Below are 16,308 nucleotides of genomic sequence, written 5' to 3'. Positions count from 1 at the left end.
AACCTATCAAGTGAGTTTCTGCAACAGCAAGAAGAATTCGAAAAATTGTACCAATGAAAGTCAGCTTGAAAAGTAATACATTATAAAACACTGCATAAATAATACACAGACTTAGGTATTAAGAGGAGATTTGGGTTGCGTGCTACTGGGTGTTATGCTGGCTGTCCTGTGGATTAAATATGAGGAACTGTGTATACCATATATTTTATACATAAATATAGGTAATAGGAAAGACCTCATAGTCTATAGGCATATATAGTAACTGATCTCCATTGTGTAGAGGTCAAGTATGATTTTGACCCATTCATCCTCACAAACTGTCTTCAAACCTTGAATGTTCTGGAGGGGCTCTCTTATGACCTCTGATCTTCAATTCTTCCAGAGGTATGTAATTGGATTTAAGTGCTTTTATTTTGGAGTCACTGTTTTACTGAAATGCCTTGTCAATTTATCTTGAGATTGTCTTGATATAATTTATCTTTCCTTTAATTCTATGAACACTGCCATAGTAAAAAAAATAATAATAATAATAAAACAGCCTTTGATATTCTCACTTGTAAACTTCACTGTTTTTGTTTAGGGATGAATGACAGAGCAATTTCTCTTTCAAGAAATGTCTCTTGACATCCAAAGAGCTCCATGCTGTTTCCATCTGACTGGACTACCTTCTCACAGCATTAGTATTATTTGCATCTTTACCATGTTTTCTCTTCAGCAGTGGAGTCTTGTGAAGTGAGTGTCCATACAGGCTGTGATTTTATTTGAAGCCACTGCAACTGTTTAAATCACACAATTCACAGAAATCTTAGTGAAGAACCACTGAGGTTCTGAAGTGAAGAACCTTAGTGAGGAAGGATGTGTTTATGAACCTTTCCTTCCCCAGCTCCTCATGCATTTGCCATGTCAAATCTGTTCCACATTCTGTTCTTTGAATCATTGGTTTCCCACTCCAGCAATTCTCTTCAACATTTTCGTTCCCTTTTAGTCAGTCTTGCTAGATTCATCTACTCTGCAATTGTTCCTCGTTTCTCCATATTTCTGCCTTTTTTACTTATTTCAAATTATTATTAACACTGTTCCCATTATTGTCCCTACCTCTTGTCTGTGTTTTGGCCCTTCACCATTACACACAGCTACGACGCTCTATGATTTCATGATGTGTTTAATTTTGTGCTTGTTTTTATTTGAAATTAGTCTAAAATAACAAATCTTTGCCGGTTTAGTTTTATATTTTGCTGTGTTTTCACTCATCTCTGCTCTTGTAAAGTGAAGTACCGAGTCTGTTTTGTGTCTGTGCGTTTTCTAAAAACAGCTGCCACACTTGTTCTTTCAGCTCTCTTCGTCATTCCTCTCAAACTTCTCTATCTTTGTTGTCACACAGAACTCGCCTTTTCTGGAAGAAAACACATGAAAGCAACAACTTGACTTGCACAACCATGGGTTATATTTTCCTGTAGCCTGAAATGATATTTCCCTGGGTCAGTTGAACATGTAATAGGAATCATCAGTCTAACACTTCCTTCTTATTCCAGTTTTCACCTACACACACTTTACACAAAGCTTCACATCTGGTCCGTCCTTTTTCTCAGGTTATAGTTGTGGAAATTCACACATTTAGAGCATGCATGTTTGCAGGGGAACTCTTTCGTCTGAACTAAAATTTCAGTACAGCCAGTACTCTGTAATCATCAACACAATGACCATGTAAGTTTACACAAAGCACCTTCCTGGGTAATGTTTACCGTTGGGTGAAACTGCTAGTTTCTTCCCGTGTTTCACATACTCCAAAATTGTAACAGATAACAATCAGTCTGTGGATCTTTGCCTTTCATTCACAGGAACAAATGCACGATTACCAATCTGAGGAGGATTGGGTAAATACCAGTTTGAACTGTGAGAACTTTGTGAGAAAAACCGTTCAGACCTAAATGCCCTAAAAAATGAGAGAACAGGCAGAATTTTAATCACCGCCTTTGTACTGTTATGCCTGGTCTTTCATCCTTCTGTAAAGTATGCTGCTTCCCATGGTGTCATTCAGTCTAAATCCTGAAATGTAATGACATGCAAGAAACTTTTCTTCCCTCTTTTGTTTGGTCTGTTGTGTTTTTGTTGTGTTTTTGTTTAATAGGATTCACAAAGGTGATCAGCCTAATGAGGAGAGAGCCTGCATCAATCAGGCGAAGCACTCAGCCCTGCAGGCAGTGGCAGGTTGCAACCCTTAATGTCAGATCTTCCTCTCTATTGTCTGTCTGGGCTTCTGCAGCATTTTCATATCTTTCTTGTCATATAATCAAAACAGGAGACAAAAGCAATTAAAAAACGGCACCCCACATTTTCAAAAACAATTTTTAAGTGCAAATATATATATATAATACAAGCTCTTTGATCTTACGAAAAATTTGGGTATTACACAATTCACATTACTAATGGATTTCAATAAAATAAAGCTTGAATTAAATGGCTTGTTGACATATAGGTGGTTTTGCTTCCCAATTAAATGACCAGGTGAAGAATTAATGCGATTATGTTTTTTTTTATTTTCTACTGCTCTCTGGTGGTGAAGAAGTGGTGGAGCATTTGAAGGGAGAGATTTAAGACAGATCTGGATTATTTGTATATTATTATATTATTATTAAAATGTACATCGTGACATTGTGGCTCTGAGTTGTTTTCCTCGTCCTTTCTATGTTTTATTATTTTTTTTTTTTTTACTTTAAACAGTGTCTCATGCCTTTATTTCAACAATAGCTCCTTCGTACCATTCTTCTCAGATTTGAGAAGTACCGAGCGGCCATATTGACAGATTGTTTCACCTGAGCTGCAGATCCTGGCAGTTCCACCAGAGTCGCCACAGATCTCTTGGCTGCATATCTGATTAATGCGTTGCTCACTCTAGCGGTAGAGTAGTAGAAGAAGTTAGAAAAAGGGTTCAGTTTGTCCTGTGGCAGCATAACTATAAAGATAAGCCAGTCCAAGTTTTATCATAATACTTTGAAGCTTATCATATCTCGAAATGAGAATAAATATTTAAGGAGTGTAACAACAAACCCTACATCCACTGCATAAACTCTTCTGTAGGCACATTGCTTATCCAGTTTTAATACATCCTGATAAAATTAGTTTATAACAAAGTTTTGGTTAAGTTGTAGATTTGATGGATCTGCATGCAGTGCACAGAGAGAAAATGCAGTAAAGCCTAAAAAATTGATGCGCTGACACATTTTGATTTATATATTTTGAAAACAACACCCTCAAGAGAAATCAACAGGTCTTCCCCAAACGAATTTACCCTGCAGGATTGTTCGGGTTGTCCTTGGCTGTTTTGGTGGGTTAATGTTGCACTCAGCAGACCGATGCTTCTTCCGTGATGATAGAAAAGCAATCCCATGAGATCGACACCAACTTTAGGAAACTGCCAAAAGACTCGCCACATATCACCCCGTTAGGTTATTTTTTATTTATCTCTTTTTTCAGTGAGAGTAAGATGATGAACAGAGAATTCATTAAGTGTCAGTGTCACTGTGAGCGCTTCATCTCCACTGGAGTATTTGTGGAGTTCTAAATGACATCTCCACACTACAAGGTCACACTCTCACAGCAGGCTGTCACCAAGCCTAAACAAGCTACTGCTGTGCAAAGTAAATTAGATGAAACTTTGCTCTTTCTGTTTTTATATTTTTTAGTTTTTATGTTTTTTTTTACCATACACATCAGCTGAGCCTAAAGCTGTTGTCCTTTAATGCACCCTCCTCATGATTTAAAAATATCCCCACCAACCTTAATTCACATGGGCTCAAAGTTGGTTCAAAAAGATGCATAAACAGGAGAGAACTAGATGTTTTTTTTTCCTGCAGGCCTGATTTAACAGATTGAGCTAAAACATTTAATTTGAAGAGGAAAGATGGAAAAAAATACAGCATGGCAGTGCTTTTGATATTGAATGAGGAAAAGAAAAAATAAACTGGGGATCAGGACTCTGACAGCCAGAACTGGACTGCTGAATTTGTCCCTGAGAGAAAATTAGTCAGAAACAGCTTTTAAGTTCTGCTAACAGGCAGCTCTGAGAGCAGGTCAGGCTTCCTTCATGGTCTGAGAGCTGGAACAGCCTTAACATAGTGCTCTCTCACAGAATACATTCGATTAGACTCCATATAGTATGTATAGTACTTTGATAGCCTGTCCCCACATGTTGTGAATGAATCTTCTAATCTATCCTGAATTATTCTGTTCTGTCCAGATTTTGTGATTCTAATGTTCACAAGAGTTGGCAAGGAGAAAGAGTTTAATTTTCTCTTGTACAAATATGTATAAGAGATGAAACATTGACAAAAAATAAAAAATAAAAAATCAAACATGCTTAAAGCAATTAATCACTAGCACCTTTTATTACATACGATTAGCATGAAAGTCATAATCTTTTGGCTTTAAATTATTTATTTTTTAAGTGATTGTTACAGAGAAATCACACAGTTTTATTCATCCATCATCAAGTTTCTGGCACAACACTGACTGATATTTTTGCCAAATTTCTTGGCAGAATTGATAGACTTCATTTAAACTGGTTGCTTGTTTTGCCATGGACCTGACATGTAAAAGAAAATCCTGGAATGGCTTTTCGGGAGTAACATTCCAGAAACCTACTGCATTACAAAATAAGTTTCATGTAGATTTGGCATCGTTTTTATGTCAAAACACTCAGTTTTGTTGTTGGCTTTCTGCTTTGATGTACAGTTGAAGGCTTTTCTTTTTGTCAGAAGTCCTACATCTTCATAAGTCTGTTCTCTGCAGGGTTCTAGGATTTGAAGACCATACACGGACTCTGCTACACATTCTAGTTTCTGCAGCCACAAAACTCTGTCCTCGTCTCCTCTGTTAATAAATCTTTGAACCAAAAGGCACTCAGCTTGTCCATATGGGAAGCTGCCATTTTTGATCAAGCTATAAGATGTACTTTTTGGATTAGGCACCTTTTCCCATCCTCTGTAAAACTCCGTAAGATTGTCTCCTGTGATGCAAGAGTAACAAAGAAATCATCTTAGAATCTCCTTTCTTCAACTTCTATTAATATTCAGTGTTACTTGAGCTTTCCCAGGTGAGAATACAATAAATGCTGCAAACCACACTAAAGCTGAAAAGATAAAACAAGTTGCAGACAATGTCTAAAGAGAAGTTAATAACTTTCATTATTTGCTAAAAGAAAGTTCTAGAGCCTTCACTGATCCCTCACATTGTATTCCTACTGTTTCTATACTGAATTTATGACAGAAGAGGGCAGAATAAGGTCAGTTAAAAGCTCTGATGAGAGAAAACTCAGTGTTTTTTTATTACAGGATGAGTGATAAGATCTGGCTGTCTGCATGCAAAAACCTTCACTCATTTATTATTTTACAATATTACATCATTTCTGTGAGAGTGAACAGCAAATTAATCACCAGTGCTGTCAGAAGTCTGTTTCCACAAACTGATCTTTCTTTTTTTGACTCGCTGACCTGTGGCTAAAGCAGAGATTTTATCATAGAGGTCAAGACATATCTTCAGATCTCATTTTAAATTGGCTTCCTATATTGAGAGGCCAAAGTGCACACTCAAGAGTGCATGCTGACATTTATAAAGCAGCGGGGACAAAAAAGAACAAAGAAAAGAGCACAAAAAGATCTGTGGAAAGAGCCATTTGGTGGAAAGTGGACTTTATTTTCTAAATCACTGCAATCAATGCCCTGATCCACATGTCAGTGCCCTGTCCTGTCTGGTATTTTCAGACAGATTACATATTTTTTGTCAACCCATACAATCACGCCAGTGTATGCATTAGACAAAAATAAAAGCCTATTTTGCAAATATCTGGAGTACTAAGGAGTCTGTAACAAGAAGTCAATTTTAGGCTCTTAAACAGCAGCCCTGAAATGGATAACATCTGCTGCACCCGAGACACACTGTGGCTTTTTGCCATTTCATAAGTAGATTTCTGATGAATTTGCCCTGCAGTGACTTTGATTAAAATAAATTAGAAAATCCATTTGCAATGTCCCTCCTGCTCCTCCCTCCCATCTGGGTCTGCATCCTAATGGCTATAGCGAAAGGCAACATTTGAGTTTTCTGCACTATTCTCTGCAGCTTGTTCTTAACTTGGTGTGCCTGTCCTATTTTCCTGGGCTAAAGAATAGCATATTAATGAAAAACATATCATTTAGACGCGTGCCTGTGATGGACAGGAGAGCCGCCCTGGACGCACTGGGAAATCTGGGCGATTAAGAGCAGGATAAATCAGGTGTAGAAAATGAGGGTTTCATGCAGAGATGATCAAATTGCTGCACGTTTTCATAGCGCAGCAATTTGTATTCTTTTTTTTTTTTTTTTTATTACTACATAACTTTTTATGCATTTAATGAAAAATGTTACGGATAGTGATACCGTTTCATGGTGTCTGCATACTAATCACAGCTTTTTAAATGCAAATCCTATTTCCTCAGCACCTCCTGATCAAATCATCATGAATCCAACTTAACTTTGCATATTAAAATAATCCTGGTGGGCTGTCAGTAATTATCTCCATTTAATGGGTGAAGATGCAGAATGCATATCCTTTAAATTCAACAACCAGCCTAAGCACAGCCTGATGGTTAAAACTGAGGAGGAAGAGGGCAGCAGAGAGCCGTGTGTTTGCAGAATTCAATTTTATAGTTTTATTTGCTCATAAGATGTTTCCACCGGGTCCACAGCACAAGTTCAGAACACATCAATAATGCAAGTTGTTTTGAATGTTAGGGATAGGAGCTTTACAGAAAGAAATAATGTGAGCAGGCTAATTATCTTCATCAGCAAAGTAACAAGATTCATTAAAATAATCTGATTACATTTATTAAAAAAAACAACAAAAAAACAAAAATAAATCACCTGCTATGCTGCCATATTTACAATGCAGGTTAAACTAAAGAATAAAAAAAGATATTCTGTTTATATATTGATTGTTGAATGTGTGAAATAATACAAAAGTTACTCTAAATCTGCCTAGCTTAGAATTATTACTCGGCATTTCAGGTCATTTCTCTAGTCGTTACTCCAAACCTCAGCTCCTGCTTCATAACATCTCATCTCTTGTCTGTCACCGGCAACTTCAAATATGCTTATTCTTATGTGAGTCACTGTCAGTTGTGTGGGCTCAAAAAATAAATATGAAACGTGCTGCGGTGTTTCCTGGGTCGTAAGTGTGTTTCTGTGGTGTGAGTCATTATGCCATCGACAGGGAAATGCAGTCTCCTTGTCCTCCCACTCTGTCTCTGGGAATGATGCGGAGCTCCGAGCCGTGCTTTAGAAACACGTTCCCTGCAACAGAGGACGGAGAGCTGTGAGGATCACAGTTCATGTTGTGGATGAAAGGGGTCTTTTTACAGTCACTGAAGCTAACGGGAACAAACCCACCTCACCATTTTGAAGCATTTTTTTAAACCCTCTCTCTCTCTTGGCATACCGAAATATTAAGCACAAAATACAAACTACTTGAGAATTACGGGTTTGTATACAAAGACATAGACAAGTTGGATTCAAAAGTTTCAACATAATAACACACAGGGCCTGTAAAAAATATTCATAATTTTCTTTTATGTGATAAAACAGAGCTAATTTGTGTGAAGTGGAAACATTTTTTGAATAAAAGTGCACGATGTACACAAGCATTCATTCTCCATTCTCCAGTGGTTTTTAGGAGACAACATTCACTGCAAATCTTTTGGGGTATGCACATTCAAAGAACACAATTTTAGCTCATTATTGTATGCAAAATAGCTCAAGCTGGAGTTCTTTCCCTCCAGACTTTATTGGAGGGGAAGAACTTTTGAAAGAAATTCACAACTTGATTTAGGTCTGAATGATCAATGGATCATTTCAACACTTAGATATGCTTCAGCCTAAACCTTCCTAATACTGGGTATATATGTGGCAACAGGAAAGAGGGGAACTTCCTTCTAATGGGAATAATCTTGCAGCTGAACCTGACTCAGAGTGAGCAGCCATCTGGCAGCAACAACTGGGGCTTTAAAACAGACCACACACACAAAGCACAGAAGCAGTAGCTCAGGAGTACTTCCCATGTTAAAGAAAGTTTAGTTGGTGGCAACAGTAGCTCATTTGAGTACTTCATCTAGGAGAAAAGCACCACTAAACAAATAAACCAAGTGTTAGACTCTAGACATCTGAGTCATTGTAGAAATGCTAGGCCAAACATGGTAATTTGGCCTAGCATTCTGACACATGTTTGCTGGATTCTCCACATGTAGGAAGCTTTCTTCTTCTCCGTCTTTTATAAAGGTCAGGTCGACGGAGTCTCCCACGTGCCTTGTGGATCCTTGCAGCTGTCATCGTGAGCCTCCTGCCTAAACTTTTCCACAACATCATCCCAACCTGTTTGATGTGGCCTCTTTGGTGCCGTTTGCTCACTAATGTTCATTTAAAAGGACATCCTGTTCTTCCAAAAGAACATCAGTGAGCAAAAAGCAAAAACTGTCTCTTAAAAGAACATGCTGTTCTTTTTAAAGTGAGCAAACAGTGACGCCTTCACAGAGCAGCTGCATTTATACTGAAACTAAATGACACACATGGAGTCTATTTACTTAGGACGTTTTGTAGGCATTTGTTTGAACTGGGTATTATCAAGAGATATCACATAAAAGATGGAAGCTGGGTAAATATAAATGCCTCACTTCAAAATTAGATTTGTGTACATTTAAAAAGAAAAAAATCCCTGTGCATAAATGTCCATTTACTTTCCAATTCTGAACTACACTCTTCACATAAAATCCAATTAAAATGCATTAAAGCTGATTGTAAATTGGTGAAATATGGACAAGTTTGAGTGATTTCACCAAGCGCTGTACACCACAAATTGCAACATTGATTTCTGTTTCATTATTATTATTATTATTATTATTTAACAAGACAATATTAAAACTACACATGGAAATGCAGAGGTTTAGCATGGTCAGAGTACCCACGTGGTCCAGCTCTAATGTTCTGAGACCTTTTGTTACGCCTCAGAGAAGCAGCCTAGTGCAGCTATGCCAGGCTGACATGAGAGAAGTGTGTGAGAAACCCGAGACTAAAATTACCTTCGATCAATTTCAGCTGTGTACTCAGTTGTGTGAACGTGAAGAAACGCGGCTGCAGTGGGTGAAAAAAAGTCAATGTGACAAAGGTGTCTGAACCGAGGCTATTCTTGGCCGCACACAAAGCAGTGTAGTGTAGATAAAAAAGGCGATGTGAAAGTCCAACACGACATACCTCTATATATTTTTATTTTGTTTTGTTCCTATCAGAACAGACTCCACTTTGCCTGAAGCAGGTTGAAGCAGGCATTATCTCACCCTGCATTATGCAGAAAACCCAGTCATCTGTAACTACTGTTTGATGAGGTTGATGACTTGAATGAAGAGAAAGTTGAACCTCCGGGAAACACCAACGAGGCTGAGACATGGAGCATGTGATTCAGTTGGGGATAACAACAATATACGTCACTCAGTTTGGGAGCGACTTTAACCCAAACTGACTGTTACCTCCACTCCTCTTGCAGAGAGGCATCACTGTAAGTTACATTTAAATTCTGAGTCAGTGTGCCTTTTCTTTATACTCGTCACTGTACATAACCTCCTACTTTTTGGAGCACGAACTGCAAGTAACGCTCACATAAAGGTCTTATCTTTTAAGCATGCATAATTTAAAAGGCTTAAGCTTATTTTACTGAATTATGAGATAGTATGCATCACTTTTATTAGACTTTTTAAACGGTTTGGGGATGTGAAATTAACTACTTGCTGCTGTTTCGAAAGAGGAGTCTAAAGCAACCTCTTCGGGATGAACCATATTTTCAGTGGAAGACATATTGAGACTATCTGTAAAGCTGTTAGATGAACAACTGAGGTCTCCCATTGTATTGATGGATCTCTGGGGGGAATACATCACCTTCAGAGCAGCAAGACAGCACACATATAACTGATTTTTGACTTGTGTCTTTATGAACTTTGATTCTTAGATTTGACTTTCAACATTTTTGCCTTTAGAAATATTCTCTGACAGAGTTTGGTGCAAAGTAGTGAGATGTAAGCAAAGATCAGACTGGGTCTGAATGAATACATTCTGACTGTGTGTGTACTCAATGATCCTGAAAGGCAAACGACGAAGCATGTGTTGTGTGACTCACTGGCAGGAACCTATCAACAACACATTTGCGATGCGAGAGTATTTTAAAGTGGATCTGCACAGTACCTATCAGCAGCAAGTATAACTACAGCCCACAGCATTAGAAGGTTCTCCTCTGCTTGTAGAGGAAAACAAAAAAAGAAATGTATGATAAAACGTCATTCTGGCCTTCCACTGTACGCGCCCTTCAAACCCCCTCCCCGAAAATGGACAAAAAAAAAGAGAGAGAGAGAGAAACTTTGCATACATTTCCCACCGTTTCAAATTATGCACTACTTAATATTGATCATAACACGCGACTGCAATGAAATATATTAAGGTTTGTGGTGGCAACATGAGAAAAGAGCTATTTCTGTTAAATATGAAGTGTATAGGTTTGCCAGGAACTGTTAAAGAACTCAAATCTAATTGCAACATTTCTCAACTTGGGTAGCTTCTACTTCAGTTTCAAATTACTCAGATCAGTAAGAATGGAAAAAAAAAAAAATCTTTTTTGTGATGCATCTCAAGTTGAGATCACATTTTTGATTTCTTTACAATTTTACAAAAGCAAATTTTATTTATTTCCCCAGATATCAATTTGAAAAACTAGTTATAACAAAGGAAAGCTAAAAGGAAAAAATATATTTTTTCATTGTAAACTACAGCATTTTAACCTAAAATACAAGCTTTTTATTTTTAGTCAAAAACATGAAAACAGAAATTTGGTTAATTACTCAACATAACAAAAAAGCAGCAGCAGTGAGAATCTCTCTGTAATGAAACTTTCTATAAAACTAGCTTGGAGGGATTTCAGACTAAGTGGCAATGGAATCTTAAGGAAACTTTTGATAAATATTTTTATTTGTTTTATTCAACTATTAATTAAAGTCTTCTTGAAAAACAAACCTCAAAAAACTTCATCACCATCATTAGGAATTGGAAAAAAAATATTAAAAGAAACCCCTAGAACTGATCGGGCTTCCAAAAACAAAAGAAAAGCTCGAATTTCCAAATACGATTTTTGTTAACAACACAAAAACAAATATCTAAATGTGCTATTTGTTTTAATGAGCGGAGAAAACAAAAGCGGAAAAAACAAACATCATAGCTCACCTGCAGTCTGGGCAGGGTTGATTCCTATTCCATCTGGAAAGAAACACATAATGTGAACAATGACAGTTATCATGCAAATAAGCTGCAACAGAATGACAAAGCAACCCCAAAACAGGCAATTCTATCTTGACTAATAAAGACCAAAACATCCATTCTGATCAAAGTAAATCTGATGTTTGATACATCAGTCATAGTGAAGCCATTTACATGCAAATTTCATCTTATTACTATTTGGAAAGACAAAATAGGCAGAAATGCACCAATTTCATATTGTCATTTAGATTTCTGATGAGCAAATCCTAATTATGGCTGCATACAATTGTTCTCTACAAAATATACTGACAATAAACATTTCCCTCCCAATGCATATACACTGGGTGAAAGACTTTCTCCCTTTCACCTTACCATTTGTTATAATGGCACTGGTTGCTGATGGCACTTTGAACTGTAAAAAGGGGGAAAAAAAAGATTCACGTAATCACACCATTCTCAGCAGTGAAATTCTCAACAGAAGTCTTTTTCAATATGTCAGCAGCAGAAAATTGTAATTGCTAAGCAATTTGAAACGTGCACAAAAATAGATTACTTGACCTAAAGACTTAATACAAACAAAAAACACACATTTGGGAAAACAAGAACAACTTCTGCACAATGAAACTCTCAGTCAGGAACACTTTGGGAAAAAAAAAAAAAAAAAAAAAAAAAAAATTCTTAGCAAATGTCCCGACAAGCAGAGTTTGTGAAACATGAAAAAAAAAGAAAAAAAAAGAAAAAAAAAAGAAAATGTGTTTTCAGAAATTCCTTCGCAAAATCTTGTACTTGTCAAAGACGAAAATTGCGCTAACACACTTGGTGTGAGAAGCTGAGGGGGAAAAAATAAATAAATAACCCAGGCTTGATTTCTGGGAGAAAAACCAGCCAGCCTGGTCACAATAAAGGCCATACTTCAGTGCTCAGCGGAAAGAGGATGAGAGCTGGTGGGATTTGCAGAGGGGAGGTGGGAAGGAGCAGTCTGGCACCAGAAAGATAAGGTTGGCCAAGAACTGTCCACCAGGCAATAGAAAGGAGAGTAAATGTGAAATACAGGTAAGGTCAAGCTCAGCTATTTAGTCTTTGTTTCAGTTTGCTAACGTCACCACAAATGAAAACGTCAAATCTACAACCGTTTTTGTGATTTCATGTCTGTCTAAATCAATATTTCGGAAAGGGTTTTACCAAGAGACACAACATCTAAATGAGCACAACTGAAATTGTGAGACAAATTCTGGGGAAAGCCTTCAATAGTGATGAAAAACAATTTAATTTAAAACAAATTTCTTTTATCCCATCACTGTCCCTCTCTGGGGCTGTGTGTGTTGTGGTGTAAAGAAAACATCCACGGCAAAAACAAAACTCCATCAGTATGCTGGTTCATAAATGAACTAAATTAACACCCTGCCAGCGCCCTGGAAAAGCAGCACATCAGTAGCTTCATCTCTCTCTGGGCCGTAGGACTCTTGTTGGTTTACACAAACACATCATGGAAGAATACAAGTGATTTCTTTTTTTCCCCAAGATCTGGATTGCTTAAAGCTGACTCAAGATAAAAAGTTGCATCATTCAGTCATCTACTAAGTACTTAATGGTTCATCTTTTCTAAACAGTTTCCAACCACATCATCATTAAATGTTTATTTGATTATTTGTTTTTAGGTAGGCAGAACTGTGTCAGCTAGATTCTAGATTCAGCTAGATCCTAGCAACGAGTCATTTATTTGATTGAGATGAGGGACGCAATGACAGGTTAAATGTTAGTAGCTGTAGGACTGGCCTGGGTACCCATGGTTTTAGACCATAATTTTAGTCATGTTAAATCATCGCAGATGTGTCATTTTGGACACGGCTGCCATCACCCAAATACAAGAAGGCAAAGGCAGGTGTCCAGGTGTTGTACATCAGGGTTTAAACTCAAACATTTTAACATTATTTTATTATAATGCATCGTTCGTTAAATATCCAAAGATTTAAGATATTTTCTTTTTTTTTTTTTTTTTTTGAAGTTCAGAACCCTGCTGGTGAGCAAATATTTAGATAGAATGTAAGTTTACCTCTTCAGCTGCAAACTTTAAAACCGCTGTGAAAGGTGTGCTTTCTGGGACACTTAATCTGAAAGCAATAAAACAAAGGAAAGGAAATAAAAAATGATCAAAACAGAACTTTGATGCTTTTTATCTAAAAGTAACAGCTGTCAGAGAACTCTGGAGGACACAGCAGAACAAACACTGACATTTTAAAGTTTGAATTAAATTGAGAGAGCCAAGTGAGATAATATAAAGAGAGCAGATGTCATATTGGACAAAATCAATTAGCAGTCAGTGCAGCAGCCAGAAGCGGAGAGCGGAGTGAAGCACCTACTAAGGCACCACTTTGAGGAATATATGGACAAGTCTGTTAATACAGAGTAATAATGATTAAACAGAGGACAACCTTTGAAATTCTCATCCTGAGTTCTTTTGTAGACTTAATTTGCCATTTCATTATCATATTCTCTTTATCTATGCAAACAGCCACAGTCAGACCTCATCTGGCTGTTAAATAGCTTCCTTTCAAAATTCAGAATACTCTGCTTGGCCCAATTGTCTTACCACTTACAGCTTACTGTTCTCCACTTGGAGCCACTTTCAAAAGCTAAGCAGAGCTTAATTTGTAAAAGCAGGTTAAGGAATTATTTAGTTTGACTTAATGCTGTTCTACATTGACCCATCATAAACAAGCAACCATGCACCCCTTTATATGAATAACTTTGACCTGTAAGGATGCAGCAAGAAATGTTGCAACAGAAAAAAACAACATCATGTGAGCTCATCTGAGGCAGGGTGTGGGAAACGCCGTTTGGGGTTTAGTTGCATCAGGGAGAGGAAAGCTGTTAATTATTTGTAAAGTTTGCATCATGTCAAACAAAGCTTACAGATTACACAAGTTATTCTGAACCGATATACAAATCCATGTTTAAACGTCTGAGTAGAGGAGAAACTGAAAACTGATGTGGAGCTACATTTCTGGTGTCAAGCAACTGACAGAAACCTTCAAACTTTCAAGAGGAGTTTCCTGTAAACAATATATATATATATATATATATATATATATATATATATATATATATATATATATATATTATATATATTTTACACAAACTTGTATGGAAAAAAAAAATGCTTATTCAATTTTCAAGTGGCTGGTGCCCACTTGGACTTTAATTTTCCTCCCTTGTCTTGTTTTATTAAAGATGAAATATATTTAGCCACAACATCTAATCATATTTGTGTCTAGATTAGAGCAGGGTTAACATAACTTTCAGTAAATTAAACCAAACACTTAGGATTTAAAAAAAAAGAAAAAAACTATTTTAATTTAAAACGTGATGTTCAAATGTACTTAAGCAATTCACCTACATCAGGGTCTTATTGCCCACATCTATCGGGTTTAAGTTTCTTATTTGAGTTAAAAATTAAAGACCAAACAAACCTCACCGTCATGCTTCCAATGGTGTACAAAATCTAACCATATCGAAGACTCAAAGCTTAAATTTAGGATCATTAAATATATAAAACAAACAACAGTTTTCGTAAAATACCAAGTTAGAAGACATGAATATAGAATTCTCTGCAGAACCTTTTTGACAACCTTCAGAAAACTACTTGCACTATTAGTCAAGTCAAAGGATTACGAAATAATCCAACGCTTGGAAGCAAACTACAAGCGACTCCTGATATAACTTTCGTATAAGTGTTTATTTTTTATTTATTTATCTTTTTTATGGCCGTACTCAACAGCTGTTACGCTGTTTCGTAAACTAGCTTATTGACAAGATAGTATTACTTCCACTGCAGAATGTAACGCCAAATTATTTAGAGCAAGGAGGGTGGAGGGGGGGGGGGGGGAGAATCACAATAAACCACAGCTATGAGTGCTGAGCTGTCAGAGAACTCACACTTTGTATGGCAGCCGGGGGTCCGACGTCAGGGTGATTTTAAACGTTACTTTGGACCTAATAAGGAGAATAAGAAGAGCGCTATTAAATATACAGACCGGACACCGACAATAATCTCTGTTCTCTGAAAATATCAAACAAGAAAGAGATTACACTCACATCTTTTAGGTGAGGCGGCTCCGTTGCAGTCTATTTATCCAGACCCGGAAGTCAGAAGGACCCGTACGTACACGTCATCAGTGTGACACTGACACATATTCATCGTTGTTTTCTGGAGTCACCAAGGTAAAAACATGTTTCTGGCATTATAATATTTTACTGCAAAGCACTTAAAATGTAATCAAATTTAAAGTTTTTTTTTTCTTTTTTTTTTTTTTTTCCCCCTCCTCCCCTAACTTACAGGCATTTACAGCAGACTACTAACTTTTACCGTAAAGAGCAACAACAGTGCGCAGAAAATTATTATGTGCACTTTTCTCTTTGCTGAACTTCATGTTTTTATTTTTTCCGATCTCCTGTTTTAGGAAAAAACATTACCACGATATTTTGTGTTGCTGAAAAAAAACAACATTATTGCAGATCAGAATGTCATATTGCAAGTCAAATGTAAAAATACCCTTGGAACTGTTGCATACCTTCATATCATCTTGAAACATATATTTTACCCTTTAGCGTTCATTTAAACACCATTTCAACAATCCATCTGAAAATTTAATCAATTCCAGATATTTTTTCTATTTTTACCTGTCCAATCATGAAATATTTTATTTTGTATTTCATACGTTCCCAAAAGATTTTTCAATAGGAATAAAAAAAATAAAAAATCTTCCTCTACCATTTAGAGATATAAGCATGAAGTTCTGTCTCTAAGTGAGAAACATCTGCAAGGACAAGCAAAACAGTCTGGAATCTAAGATGGTTGCCTGTGGAACCCATTTCAGCAGTGATAATATAAAACTGAAATGCTTAAAGAGCTGGTGAGTGAGCACTACATTGCCTTGTCAGATTACTTTGTAAAACATTAACAAAATCGGGAAAAAAAAATCAGCTTACTTT

At 36.8% G+C, this 16,308-nt stretch overlaps 1 protein-coding gene across 1 annotated transcript; it reads right to left on the bottom strand.

The window, feature by feature from the left end:
• Positions 1 to 7,157: 7,157 nt before the first annotated feature.
• ufm1 (ubiquitin-fold modifier 1) lies at positions 7,158 to 15,518 on the bottom strand. The gene is made up of 6 exons (XM_015038951.1): positions 15,412 to 15,518; positions 15,253 to 15,309; positions 13,370 to 13,427; positions 11,689 to 11,728; positions 11,284 to 11,316; positions 7,158 to 7,323 (listed from the first exon to the last, which is right to left on the bottom strand). Coding segments are annotated over exons 1-6 (285 nt in total). The 5' UTR covers positions 15,414 to 15,518; the 3' UTR covers positions 7,158 to 7,228.
• Between the last annotated feature and the right edge of the window lie 790 nt (positions 15,519 to 16,308).

The sequence above is a fragment of the Poecilia latipinna genome, unplaced genomic scaffold (assembly GCF_001443285.1).
Source record: "Poecilia latipinna isolate Pla-1442-1.1 unplaced genomic scaffold, P_latipinna-1.0 Scaffold457, whole genome shotgun sequence".
In the NCBI taxonomy this organism is placed as follows: Eukaryota; Metazoa; Chordata; class Actinopteri; order Cyprinodontiformes; family Poeciliidae; genus Poecilia; species Poecilia latipinna.
This window is presented reverse-complemented; position numbering and strand designations above follow the sequence as displayed.

What these genes read in the sequence shown, in the direction of transcription:
- ufm1 (XM_015038951.1), bottom strand. An exon ending in CCCCGGCTGCCATACAAAGT is followed by an intron (nt 13,428 to 15,252) that starts GTGAGTTCTCTG and finishes TATTGCTTTCAG; the next exon opens with ATTAAGTGTCCCAGAAAGCA. An exon ending in TAAAGTTTGCAGCTGAAGAG is followed by an intron (nt 11,729 to 13,369) that starts GTAAACTTACAT and finishes CCCTTTTTACAG; the next exon opens with TTCAAAGTGCCATCAGCAAC.